Source organism: Fragaria vesca, linkage group LG3 (genome assembly GCF_000184155.1).
Source record: "Fragaria vesca subsp. vesca linkage group LG3, FraVesHawaii_1.0, whole genome shotgun sequence".
NCBI lineage: Eukaryota > Viridiplantae > Streptophyta > Magnoliopsida > Rosales > Rosaceae > Fragaria > Fragaria vesca.
In genome coordinates, this window is record NC_020493.1 from 9673558 (window position 1) to 9688283 (window position 14726).

At 33.2% G+C, this 14726-nt stretch overlaps 1 protein-coding gene and 1 pseudogene across 2 annotated transcripts in view; both read left to right on the forward strand.

Annotated features, from left to right (window-relative positions):
- The window catches only part of LOC101292394, a 1325780-nt pseudogene that overhangs the window by 106070 nt on the left and 1204984 nt on the right, over window positions 1-14726 (forward strand). The gene's annotated exons all lie outside the window — the stretch shown is intronic.
- On the forward strand, window positions 2228-3918 carry LOC101304258. The gene is made up of 4 exons (XM_004294087.1): window positions 2228-2761; window positions 2885-3028; window positions 3128-3322; window positions 3627-3918. Exons 1-4 carry the CDS (start codon window positions 2288-2290, stop codon window positions 3702-3704), a joined length of 891 nt encoding a protein of 296 aa, XP_004294135.1. The 5' UTR covers window positions 2228-2287; the 3' UTR covers window positions 3705-3918.

Below are 14726 nucleotides of genomic sequence, written 5' to 3' on the forward strand. Positions count from 1 at the left end.
AGTTTTTTATCTTATTAACATATGCTTTATTGCATTAATTTTTTTTAAATAGAAAAAAATATTGTGGACTAAAGTGGTATTGAACTAAAAATATTGAAGCTTGAAATTGAAAAATAATAGAAGTGCAAAACTTGTTCTATGTGGACTAAAGTGGTATGGCTTAAGTATAGTAGCGAAATTGAATTTGAAGAAAACGACCGTTAGATATAATTCGTATAAGAAAATATGTATGTAGAAAAAATATTGACTAGTTTGAAGTTCGGTAAGGTTTTGATCACGTCAATCAACTATAGAACCGAAATTCTTACAAAACAAAAACGTTAATTAACGATTCTTCAAAGCTCCATTTTTAGAACCGTCAATGCTCACAGTCTTAAAATTGTTTACTCTATTAAGCTTAGCAAAAAAAAATGTCAATTTATACACTAACTCTTTGGAGACAAAAAAAAAATTATGCATTGACACTTGGGTGACAAAAGTGTTTGGTTTCGTCGCCTAAGTTCTTCAGCTTTTATTTGTAATTTTTAAAAAATTACACGGTAAAATTTTGTCACTTAAGTAAAACATTGTTCGTCGTCTAAGTAATTACTTAAGCGACAAAAGTTTATTTCCATCGCTTAAGTAACTTTTTAAGCGACAAAACTAATTTTGTCGCTTAAGTGTTCACTTCAGCGACAAAATGTGTTTTGTCGCTTAAAAAGTTACTTAAGCGACGGAAATTACTTTGCTTGTTTTTTTTCGTCGCTTAAGAACATTTTTCTAGTAGTGAAAGATCCTCTAGGCCAGAAGCGTGATGATATTTTTGTCACTGTACTTGCATAAAGAATATATGGGGAAAATGTTTGTGTGGACATTAACTTTTAACCATTAGCCATGCATAAGTTTGATGTAATTCTATGAACAAACGAAGCTTCCTTCTTGATTATTTTGTAGTAGTGATATTCAAAAAGTGATTTTGAAAATGAATGAATAATCGTGATATGAAACTAATTAGATGCTAGCTAGCTAGGAGAAAAAAGGAAAAATGAAGACATTTGGACATCCAAATTAGTTTTGATCTAAATAATTTTCACGGCATGCATTGCAAAATCAAGTTTAATCGGGAAGTGGTCAAGTTTGATTGGGGGCATATATGTTATACCTGATTTGTTGATACAGAAATCATACAAGACCATGTGTTAGATTCTTGGTCTATAAATACTGAAGTAGGCAAGGTCTTTCGTTTCTTTTGGTGAGAATCTGTAGTAGTACTTGTGCATGTACAGCTTTAATTATTACAGGCTAAGAGAAGAGTATTTCACATGAGTCCCTCTATTTCCCACTTTAGTTTGAGCCATGACATTCATAAGTCTCTTATTGATAGGTTGCTGAGCATTAGGACATGCATGGTTCATATGACGCTGGCATGGTAAAAAATATCAGTCTTTACAGAGTCTGGGACTCTGGTTCATCAAGAGACCTGATTAATTTTCGGATGCATGCAAGCTTTTAGGATGGAAAACCGGCCAGATTGTCGGATGCATGCAAGCTTATAAGATAGAAAACCTTGGGCCATCAAGATCTTATTGCTCTCATGTAAAATCTTTTTTCTACAGACGTTCATAAAGTTTATGGTTTAGTTGGCTACCCCACTCAAACAAATATGTACATTTGACCAAAAGCCAAAGGATTCGTTCACAAGAATTCCATTATTTATAATTTTTCTACGTCGCTTTGTCATTCCTATTTGCTTAAAAACAAAAAACAAACAAACATTGTATCAACTCTATGTGACGAAACTTATCGAAAAAATCAAAAACATACATAATTGATATATACTCTAAACCCTAATTGAGTATATATATGATGATCTAGAAACCACGTATTGCAACCTAGCTAACAAAACTAGAAGCATATATCAATTGTAAATGGAGAAATCCCCTCGTAGTTCTCTAGACTCTAGAGGGTTTAGTTTTCCCTAGCCTTAATTAAACAAATTAACAGAAACTTAAATTACGCGCTTACAGCTCCACCAAAACAGTACCTAGAGTGACAGTTGCTGAAGTTAGCTAGAGCTAGCTATGTTTAAGCTGCTAGATTAACTAATTAATTCTGCTGTCTAATTAAGTAGCACCTCCACTCAGTCATCAGTGCTCGAAATAGTTCTGGCAGAACAACTTGCTTAAAGACAGTTTGCACTACCAGCATATTGCTAGCTATATATATACAATTCCAAACGAGGGTAGCTCAGATCGATCAGTAACATTCATCAGTTGCTTAGATTCCCTCCTCCCCCCTCTTCACCTCCATGGATTCTCAGTTCTATAATGACTACTCTCTCCCTTCTGAATTATGTGGCTACCCAACTCCGGCTGTGGCAACAGGTTGCGGCGGTCCGGTTATGAGTGGAGCAATGTGGGCTTCTAGTGGTAGTGAAGAAAATAACCTGGTACCAATGTTCTGTGAGAACAATGGTGCAGCTAGTTTTGATGTCGTGTCACCGGAGTCTGACATCTCGTCGTGTACCATGGGAGCGGCAGCAACGTTCCCGGAGTTACTTGGGTTCTCGGAAGACGCTGTGGCGCCTGTTTCTTTTTCAGAGTATAGTCATCTGGGGTTGAATGCAATTTCAGGGCTTAATCACAGCTTTGGTGGTGATTCTTACCTCCAACTATACAATAAAATGAATAAAGGCAATAATCAGTTTGGGGATCAGGAATGCTGTACTGGATTCATGCCTGCTAATTCTAAGCCTCTTGGCCTAGCTGTTCAAGAAATTTGGGTAAGCATGCATATTGAGCTTGTGCAATGTGCTTATATATATGGTGCAAGGATATATAATTAACTGTGCGCATATATTAATGACTAAATACTAATTGTGTACAATTTCGTTGTATATATTTAGGGATTCAATCAAGGAAACCAGGTGCCTGCAATGGAAGATCAGTCAAATATGAAGGTGGGACGGTATTCAGAAGAAGAGAGGAAAGAAAGGATTGAGAGGTATTTGAAGAAAAGAAACCAAAGGAACTTCAACAAAACCATTAAGGTACACATCCCAGCTTATACATAAAGGAAATATTGTTTTACCATATAAGTTTTTAATAGAAAATATTCATTAATAGTGGTTATATCTATTATGTTACAGTATGCTTGTCGCAAAACCCTAGCTGATAAAAGAGTCCGAGTTCGTGGGAGATTTGCAAGGAACAGTAATGAACAGCTAACTAATGAAGATTCAACTCATCAAGAAATGGCACCAAAAAAGATTGACACCGATTGCAGTAATCATGCTTGTAATGACAGATCTGAACTCATGTATTGTAGCGGCGGTGCTGTCCAGGTACTTACTAATTTTTATACCTTACTGTGTTTCTTTTTTTATTATGATTTTACGTAAAAAAATAAAAAATAAAAATTTAAAACATCTGAACCTGCCTGTCATAATTCTGACCTCTCTCTTCATTGTCCATTCTTCCTGGCTAGTAGCTAGGGAAACTGAGTTTTACATGATATAGGAAATTAACAATCTTGCATATAGGATCCCGACTTATTTTACTGGTTACTTAAGTTTCCAAAAACTTATTATGATAATTATATTATGATGTTAAGTATTGATCATGTACTAATTGAACCTAAATTTACAGATCAAATATGACGAGGAGGACTGGCTGCAAGAAGCTATGGCAAGTCTGGTGTACTTACCTTATGTCACTGCTGGCTGAGATTTGATACATATGTATAGTGCAGCGCTATAATATTAACTATGTCTATCTGATTGAGTAAATGAGGAGACTGATGTTTGAAGAGGGCATCGTCCTTGTAGAAGTTTCCAGCTAGCAACCATCTAGTTAACAAGCTAGTCGTAGTGTTTGTATTTGAAATATGAATTAATTCGTCCATCAAGTGGTTTCAACTAGTTTAGCATTTCTTATTATGAAGGTTATTTGATTCATCTGTTCTACCGATGAATCAAAATTTTATACACACATATTTACACAAAAATAATATCAATATTAGTTCAGTGCATGCTTGTAAATTAAGAAGCATATATAGTGGAATATAAATGTGGGAACGTACCTAATAGTGGTGTTTCTATGGAGGCATGATTTGATTGATTTGATCAAAGTGATGATTAAGGTTTCTATTCCACCTTAACTGCGGGCGTCTTTACATGATTCTGATTAGAGGGTTACTTAAGCTTTTTTTTTTGTTTTTGCTCGACTGAGATTTGATTAGAGGCTTATGCATGCATGGAAAATTGGTGGTTTTTCTCCACCCTCTTATCTAAAATGAACCAACATTTTGAAGCCAATCTTGCTTTAAGAAAGGAATCAAAATCACTTTTTGTAGCTACTCAGTGCCATACACAATCTTTTTCCAACTTTTAGTCGGACAAATTGATCAGCTAGCTAACCTAGCTTGCCGCGATTACCGGTATTGATTGTATGTGTCGTCCATGCATCGAGGTTTCGTATATCTTTACTACTTATCTCTACTATATTAGAAAGCCAGACTTTTTTAGTGTTAAAGGCTTCACCAATTTTATGAATTCCCTAAATAACTTATTTGTTACAGAAACACAATAAATAGAAAATATATATATATATATATGTTAGAAGGGTACTACGGTAAAACAAACAGAAAATATAAACCAAAATCAGAAATATATGAGATTACGGTGGAGAAAAATAAAGAATGTGGTGATATATAAAATATGGTAGCGGCAATTTGATCTCATGAATGGTGGAGCAGTTCAATTAGAACTATTATTCAACCGCTCCCATGCAATTCGGCGATACATGGTGCGAAAGGTATGAAAGCGAATTCTGCAAACTGAAATGTCCGTTGAAAGGTCAAGAACGAAATCAACATGTGAATATTTTATCTCATTGATACGTTGAAATATCAGTTTTGCGCTCAGCAAGGGTGATTCTTATCTCATTGATTCTAAAAAATGGTGATTCTTATTTTTCTGTTTTTATTATGTTGTCACATTTGTACTTTAGGGTCCCTACATAAAACGAGTTGAATAGAATGAAATTCTAATTATATTGGAATTCTTTAAATATCTTATTGATATTTTGGTATACTGATATACATGTCTTGATAGCTTGATTGATGCAGGACTTATGTGAGAATTAATTCTGATATGATTGAGTCTGATGTGCAAGGGGAGAAGTCTATGTTGATTAAATATCAAATTATATTCTCATAGATATTTGATTTATATCTCTTGCATTTATTTGGGATAAAGTGGTACTAATTAATCTTCCTGATTGGATGTTGATTAGGTGATAGCAAGAAGGTGCTGTTATTAGCATGAGTATGGTTTTTGTACAGGAATGTCAAAGAGGGAGATTGTTAGTATATATTCATGTTGGCAATCCTATACAAAATGCTAGGATGCCTTGCACGTACATGATTCATGTGTTTCCTAGTTGGATATGATAATTTCTATCACTAATTCTGATTTAGTTGGATTAGAATTATCTTATATAACTAGTCTGCTACGTTAGAAACAAGTCTTAATTTGATTAGGACTTGTATGTGTGGAAAATAAGGAAACATATTGTGATTAGGTTTTATGTGCATGAATATCTGATTGAACTTCCTTATTAATTCTGATTTGAGATTAGTATTAATATTGGATTTAAATTCTCTACATTTTGTTATGCTAATGAGTAAGGAAAGAAGTTCTAATGTGATTATAAATTCTTTCATTTACTATCAGATTGTGATATCAAGATTTATATTTATCTTGTGTATTCTTTTGACAGGATATTGCTTTGATCGAAGAGAGCAAAATCAAAGTGATAAAGAATTATAGAAAAAAGATTAAAGATTCACGGATCTGATCTCAAACAAGATAAATCACTATACATAACATTCATGATTTTCTAATTATGTTCTATGTGATTACATGTTGCATCAAATGAGTTTCTCAAATAAAAAATATCTTTGTCTATAATTGATTTGTTTTAAACTATGATGCATTTGTTTTGGACAATATCTTATCTGCCTAAAATGACTTTGGTTTAAATTGAAAAATTGTGTTTTCCCAAATTATAGCAGATTAGTTGATTGATATATTTTCTATATCAAAACAAAGTGATAGTTGACATATTGTTGTGATTCTCTTAAACAAATCAATATGTGTTGATGTGCATTAACTGAGGGGGTGAAGTCTCTTCTCTATAAATAAGTTTTTAAGAAACTGAAAATGCAGAGATTTGGAGAATAGAAAAAGCTTTGTTACATTGCTTGTGAGTTGATATTGTGTTCATGCTATTTCTCTCATCTCTCATATTTGTTTGATATGATCTCCATTATTCATTTGCATAAGTGATTGAGATCAGTGAAGTTAAAAAGAAAAGAAGGCATGTTCAGTTCATTCATAGTTGTATCAGATTCAAAGAGAGTTAGAATAGGGTTATGAGTTGTAAGGTCAAGTTAGTTTGGAATACTAGTAAAGTGATTGTGTTGAATATCACTATTTGAATTGATAGATCTGTAATCATTCTTATTTTATAGTGGATTTGATTTAGTGTGGACTACTTTAAAAGTCTCTCAGTAACGTTTCCACGAGGGAGGTTTACACTGTTATTAACAAACTTTGTGTTCTTGTGTCTGTTGCTTTTAACTTGATAAATGAGATTGAATCTATATATTCAATCCTTCCATATTTTGTTCCATTATATACTTTCATATTTATCCATACTACAATGTCCAATTTACCTGTTTTTATTGATCTAGGCTAGGACAACAGGAAGAAGAATAGAATAATGAAGATGAATCTCAGTTATTGGAAGTTTGGAACAGTACGTATGTTGATAGCTAAATTAAAAGCTATTTATTTTCCTTATTCTCCTGCAAATTTGTCGATTGTAATATAGAGAAATAAGGGTCTCCCGCAGAGGATTAAGTTAAACTAAAAGCCTCAACAAAAGTCACAAAACGTGACTGCAGTGACGTTTGAACAGCAATCGAAAAATAAAAGAAAAACCTAACCTAGAATACTCAGAAAAACACGAAAATTTACAGAGGTGTACTATACACACAGAGCGTCTAGCACACAAAATTTGAGATGATTCGAAGTTGATTTGATAGTAAAATAAAATACGGGAAGATGACGGACAGAAGATAAGAAAACTGAAAACTGATTTCAAAGTAGTTAAGAATCAAGATAATGAGACTAGCTAGGGAGGAAGTATCCACCCCCAACAATCACACACAACACACTTTATCCAATTTGTGACCAACTAACTCAATTGAAGATGCTCATATTGACTCGGTACCCTTGAGCGCAATCTATTACTCTTTCTTACTTTATACATTAGGTAGGAAGTGCTCTACACCTAAACTATCCTCAAACATTGTAACCTAAAGGTACGTTTATTAGGTTAAACAAGCAGAGATCAATAAGCATGAAAAAAGTTTGAGCAATCACTAGGCATCGTAATAAACTTAGCGCCTTGCTAAACCTAGGGTTTCATCTACTCGCTAGTGAAAACTACCAATTACTTCTCTAGGCAATTTGAGGGATCCGATATTGACCCAGGCATCAAATAATCAAAGTATTAGAACCCTAGCATGTATACTAAGTAGGCCTCCAAAGCACACACACAAAGAATTCATTGATGAACAATCGGTAAACAAAACCTCAATCTTATTAATTGCAAAAACAAATTGAAAATCAAAGCATGTTATGAATCATGTCTAGGGGCTTCAACAGCCCCCTAGCTACTATGAGTTTAGTTACGTACACATAATGAAAATTGAAAACACAAAAGAGTTCATGGAAGAGGAAGACAACAATAACCGAGCTTGGAGAATCCTTGAGAAGAGCTTGTTCGTCTGATTCTTGCGTTCTATTTCTTCCCGACTTCTCCTTCTCCTTTCTCGTCTTGTGTATCTGATGATATTAGGGTTAGAGAAGCCCCAATTTCCGTCCATGGGCCAGCTGATTTGGATTGGGCCTTGAAATTGAAGTTTCGGTCCAAATCAGAAATTCGGGTAGACTAACATTCGGACACTAAAATGATCATAACATCTTCTCCAAAATAGATATTGACGATCCGTAAAAAGTTCTAGAAAGTAGACTCTCGTAGCTTTCTATTGATATATAACTCATCGTCTGGATCATTGTGAGCTTATCACAATCCTCTGTCGAAGTTAGATGATAATTTCTGACATATCTTCGTAATTCTTTCCTTGCATGATATGGATTCCTTTTCCTTTAGGATTTCTCCTCTTTTGCTTCATATTCCCTTCTTTGCTTCGAAACACCTAATAAACATAAAAATAACTAAATCAAATAAAAAATACGATAAACTAACAATGTAAAAAGAGGAATTAACCATCATATCGTCGCATATTTATGCTCCTATCATATGTAGCTTTGTGTAAACTTTGGATTGATGAGTTTCCGTATAGTTTGTGATTTAGGATTATGAGAAATGCATGTATTGAATGTACCAAGTCACTATATCATGTCGAAGAATCATATGCATGTCCTACAATGTTCATTACGAGAGTTTGCTTGAGTCTATTTTCTTTGTTAATAAATTTGTAATGCTTTTTGAAACTACAAATTCAATTGTACTCTCATTTATGTTGTGATTATTTCTTTCTGAAAAAGCAAAACTAGTGAACAATTCAATTTCATTATTAGTCAATTAAAATCTGTCATGAATAGATCAAGCATATGAATGTAGGGGTGGATTTAGGCACCGAAAAAACCGAAACCGGTTAAAACCGCACCGTAACCAACACCGAGTAACCGAAACTGAATGGAACCAAGGCAATCGGTTCCAGAAACCTCACAAACCGAGTAGTGCAGTGTCGGTCTGCGGTTCCGTGCATCCTAAAAACCGATTAAACCGAACCGAACCGACATACATTCATTCTATATATATTAATTATTAATACTTAATTATACATTACGTGTCATGTTCTTATCGGTTATGGGTTATAAATAGTAGGCTTTCACACACAGGATTATGTCTTTAAGTGTTCAAGTCTAACCGAATTCCTTCACATGTAGTTTTATCTTTTGTTATATATGATTGTTGGAGGCTTCAAATGAATTATGTATAAATTTTAGCTTCCCTTTTTCATTTGAATTACTTATTTGAACCCATTAAAGTAACTTATTTAAAGTGTTGATAGTTTACAACTTTGATATTTTAATTTTTTATGTTATTTGGTTAAGTGTAAAAAAATATTCGGTTTTGTAACCGAAACTGCATCGAAACAGAACCGATGTTAGGTTAACCGACAAGTGCAGTCTTTTATATATTTTTATCGGTTTCGGTTCTAGGAAAAAGAAAACCGAACCTAAAAACCGAACCGTTGGGACCGAGTCCACCCCTTCATAGGCAACGAACTAGAGAAACCTAACGTGCAAGTTGTGTTGGCGCTTTCAAGGCTAGAACCTCAACCTATTTGGCTATTTTGTCTAGCCATCTGGTTGCTTTCTTTCGTCGATGCTTTCTTTTCAGACCTCTTATTTCCCACATCTTTCTTTTCAGGAACTTTTTTCATGTCAGTCATGAATAGATCGTTATTTCTAAAATAATTATGGAGATAAGATATGGTACTGGGATGTATATCCTACTTTTATTTTACATGTACTTGAACAAAAATTACAATGTTATGAATCAAATTACAACATTGAGAACAAATTTACCAAATTTATTTACACTATTTACATGAAGTTAAACAAAATTACAACTATGAGAACAATTTGTTCAAAAGTTGTAAAATGGTTGTACATTTTGTAATTATAATTATTAGAACAAGATTCCAATCAATATGACTCAGTATTACCACTTTGACTATAAATACGTTGTCACATTTGTAAATGTAGGTATCACATACGGGTAGGTACCATAAAATTTCTCATAATTATGATGTTTGCAGATTATGTAGGAAACCTGACATGCAAATTTGAAGCTCTTTTCGATTACCAGTAGTGCAAATTTGCACTTGAAGGAGGGGAAAACACATGCATGGAATCAATTTGCTTCGGAAGGAGGGATTATAGATTTGAACACATATCGACTAATGTATGAAATGCCAAATTGTTATTGTTTTTTTTGGATCCGCGTGCAGATGCACAAGTAAGAGACTAGTACTACTATAAAGTCAGGTGTTTAAAAAAGGGTGCATCTATTGCCACCCCATAAACCACTTTGCTCACCCCGCATTCTCTTCATACCCCACTCATATAATTTTAATTGTAAGTCTACTTTGTTCATCTATTAACAATACCTAAAACATCCTTTTCTCAATTCTACTTTGTTCACCCTACATTCTCTTCATATTTTTTTGTCAAATTAAGATTTGCTCAAGGTAAGTAAAATCACCAAGTGAACAAAAATTCACATGAAAGTATAAATCCAAGTTAAAGAACAAGAAAAAACTCTCAAATTTAACAACTCAATGGTATCAATCGATATCAAAATGCACAATGTATGTAAATATATCTCTAGTAGCAACGCCTTCCATACTTCTAAGTTTGTTGAACTGATCTATCCGTTGTTCATAAATACGGTACAGTAGTTGTCCATGGGAATTTACATACAAAATCGACATGAAAAATAATGAGTAAAGGGATAGATGAATCATCAACAAAGAAAAAAAAATATACAAACAGTTTACCTCATCATTAGACTAAATGCTAGTGTCTTCAGACTCACGACCGAATATGATAAGTCTGGATTAGAGTTATGAAATTTGTGTTCATCCAAAACAAAAAGATAAAAAAGAAAAAGAAATAAATTTGTAATTTGTAACAATTTATTGCCCCTTGTTGTAATTTTACGTCAGAGTATTTTAGTATTTCAATAAATCAACAACGCATGAGGTGAGTAAAATAGTTTGTGAGGTGGCAATAGACGCACCCTTAAAAAATTCACCAAATTATGTTTTTTCTAAACTATCCTTAATGAGTCAACAAATATATAAAAAATAAAAATAAAAAACCAAAGTTTGTTATAGTAAAAGCAAAATAAAAACAAAAAAAATTAGATAAAGAGACCAAACAAAACAAAACAAAACTGTATAAACGGTTATATGCTTATTTTTTGGTGATTGTGTTCCCATGCATGTGCATTTGCACAGGTAAAAGGTTATTACCGTTTTATGGGTAAATATAGGTTGTGTTAATGCATGCATGGGTAAATATAGGTTGTGTTAATGCATGCATTTGCACAGGTAAAAGGTTATTACCGTTTTATGGGTAAATATAACTTTGTCCTCAAGTTGTAAAATGCATCCTCAAACTAGTAATATTAGTCTTCATAGTTGTAATATGAGTCGATAAAATTGTAAAAAAAATTAGTTACAATATTAGTCCTCATTTGTTCTTAAAGTGGTAATTGAGTCCTTAAAGTTGTAATATGAGTCATCAAAGTTGTAACAACGTTTTTTAATCACTTTGAGAACTCAATTACCACTTTAAGGACACATGATTACTAATGTTGTAACTAGAAAATTTTACAACTTTAAGGACTAGGATTACAACTTGAAGGACTAATATTACTAGTTTGAGGACTTAATTTACAAAGTTGATGCATCACATCATTCACATGCATTAAAACATTATAGAATTTTCTCCATTTTATTTGCGGCTAATATATGTGTGTAAGTTCAATTTTCACATATTTTCTCATATATACTCAACTAGATATATATATAGGTTGGGTTTTTTTTTCTTTGGTTAATCACTGTAGGAGGTCGAGTTTGATTAATTGAAACAATATGTCGGCAACCAATGGCGAACCTAGGATTTTAGGTTGGGGCGGACTGAAATTTTTTTCTTAAAGTTCTTTAATTTTTTTCTTTATGTATTTTACATATCACATCTTAGATTAAAAATATATCAAATAATCACGTAGTTAATTGATCATTAAGAATTCAATATTATACATTTTATAAAAAATTCGATAACAAAAGTTAAAGATAAAAGAACATACATACTCAAATTAAACCTTACGCTCTGAAATAGAAGCAAAATCTACTAAGCACACAAACACCGCTCTAACAATACAGTAAACGAAAGTATAATCGTAAAACCTAACTAGACAGAAAAACACAATCTAATAACTATGAATCAAACGTTGGTACTATTACAACTACACACACACACATCATTAGCAATTTAGCATTAGTCATCTACAATAAAGGAAGCAAGCAAGCAAGCAAGCAAGCAAGCAATTGAGATTAGAATTAGAATATCAATAGAAATACAGTGTGATGGGATAATGAGAAATTAGATTATCAAGACATTAATCAATTGAGATTTGAGATGATGGGAAATTGGGACTGAATTTGATCAAGACATTAATCAACTGAGATTTGAGAACTAGGTCATATGACACGTATAAGACTTTAAGAGGATGATCGATATAGCTAAGAATCATATATGAAGATTAAAGAGAGAAAGCTTGGCACTTGACTTGACTATTTCGGCAAAAGAGAATGAAGACGTATACAACGACAAAAAAAAAAGAAATAAAGAGAAGAAAGTTAACCTAAAATATATTAAACGAGCAACTGCTTTTAATAAAATAAACAATATATATGTAATTCAAAAAACTAAAAAGTCATATGGACTAAGTTCAATTACATATAGACTAAGTATAGAAATTTGGGGTGAGCTGGTTTTCATAATTTAACTTTTTTTTAACTATAATTATGCAACAAAACAATGTTTTCTTAAAATCTGGGGTGTGTTGTAGCCCACCGTAGCCCGTATGTAAGTAAGTCTTTGTCGGCAACATATATTCATAAACAAGCACAATTGTGAAATAATAACAAGCACAATTGTTTATACGAAATACTCTGGACATGCACCAACATAACAAACGAATGGTTCAAACAGAGATATATTACATTGTGATAAAGTATATATATATATATATATAGATTTCGAAAATAAAAATGATTCCATATTTGTCATTCAAACTATGATAGTTATGCCCTATTTACATAGTGTTCGGATCGTGAAAGCCATTCCTACTCGTTAGTGTCATATATGCGAGCCAATGAGATGTTCAAATTTGATATTGGTGGGAGCAAGGATATTAGTGCCTATAGTACAAAATTTGAGGACTATAGAACACCTGCCAAGCTCTAATAGTATCGCCTTCGTAAACATAGATCTATTGGTCGTAACACTTCTATCAATCACTTCCTTAATCATAATAACTATCAACTTCGTTCGAGGTTTTAGTGGAACATGTTGTTTTCACAAATAATATTCCCCACTAAATCTCACAATATACAGGGGTTTTGGTAATCACATGTATTCTTATCTATCCGGAAGCTAAGGAAGAAATAAGATCATTATTGTTAGCTCGGTACTTTGCAATGTCAACTTTGCCTAGCTCCCAAAGTCGCAAAACGATTATATTTGGATGCATATATGCATGGAAACTGAGGTCACATTACTGACGACATAGTTCTCAATCAATTATAACATTCGTTTTCTATTCTTTAGTACAATCGAGTGCATATATAACATGTTAATGGATTTCATCTTTATCGATTCTGGAAACTCTTGGCCACGGCTGTACAACATTTTTCCAATAAAAGACAGAACAAAACAAACTAAATGAAGAACCCTTTATAGATATTAATTAGTTGACTCAAATCGCGCGACCAATATTGCTACCCCCTGGCATCTAGCAATGGCCAAGTCAAACAAGGGAACAAAGCAAAAGCCCCAAATGGAAGCTTGTGCATAATAACAAATTAAGCAGTAGTGTTGGAGAATTAGAGTCTTTTTTCCAGCTAGCAATCTACATTGTTCGCACTTAACAGCTTTTTAATTAAATCTCCGAAATGAAGTGGAACCAGGTTAAAGAAAAATGGAAAATGGGTGCCACAAGCAAGCATTCTTACAATCGTAAGAAAGCACTACATAGATAGCTAGCTAGCTATCCCCAAAGTCACAGTAACATTATCATGATCATCATCATAATATTAGGTGACCCCATTTCCAATAAGACCAAGATATGATCCTTTTTGGGATTGAACGTAGTGCCAAATTCATGATTCACCACAGGATCCACACTAGATTGAGGCACTTCGATCTTTGGAAATAAAACACAGTTTAGTTAATTTGGGTTTCAGTTAATTAGACGTTTCAATGTAGATTATAAATATATTACTGAATAATTAATAATGATAATAATTAATCTAGACTAGATCTCCCAAACATTTACAGATGTTCATTTTCTCTACCCCCTACCTTTAACTTTCGAGTTGCTGCTAATTTCATATCCGCCTTGAATTAGATCGATCAGTGCCACGTGGTGTTCCGGGTACAGAGAATAATTACTCTTCTCCAAGAACTTCACTCTAGTTTTTCTTTTCCCTCATTCCATCCTGCCAAATCTTCATATATTAGTGCAGAAGTTTGTAATTTGTTGTGAAGAAAATCTATAAAGTCAAAAATAGTAACAATATATAACAAACTCAGAATGGTACTAATAATTAGCTAGTTTAGGGCCGGCCGGGGAACATCGCAAAAACTTATTGAAGTTTAACACTTGAATATAGAATTAATAGGATGATCCAATTTTGAAGGATCGATGATGTCAAAGCAATTGGCTGGTCGTTATAGTTATAAACTTGCAGGGTCGTTTTGTTCGGTTACATGGCCAATTTCAGTTTGAACTCTCAGCATCTCGATCTCCTCACCAATAAGGAGATATGCAACTATTTGTCGACAGTCG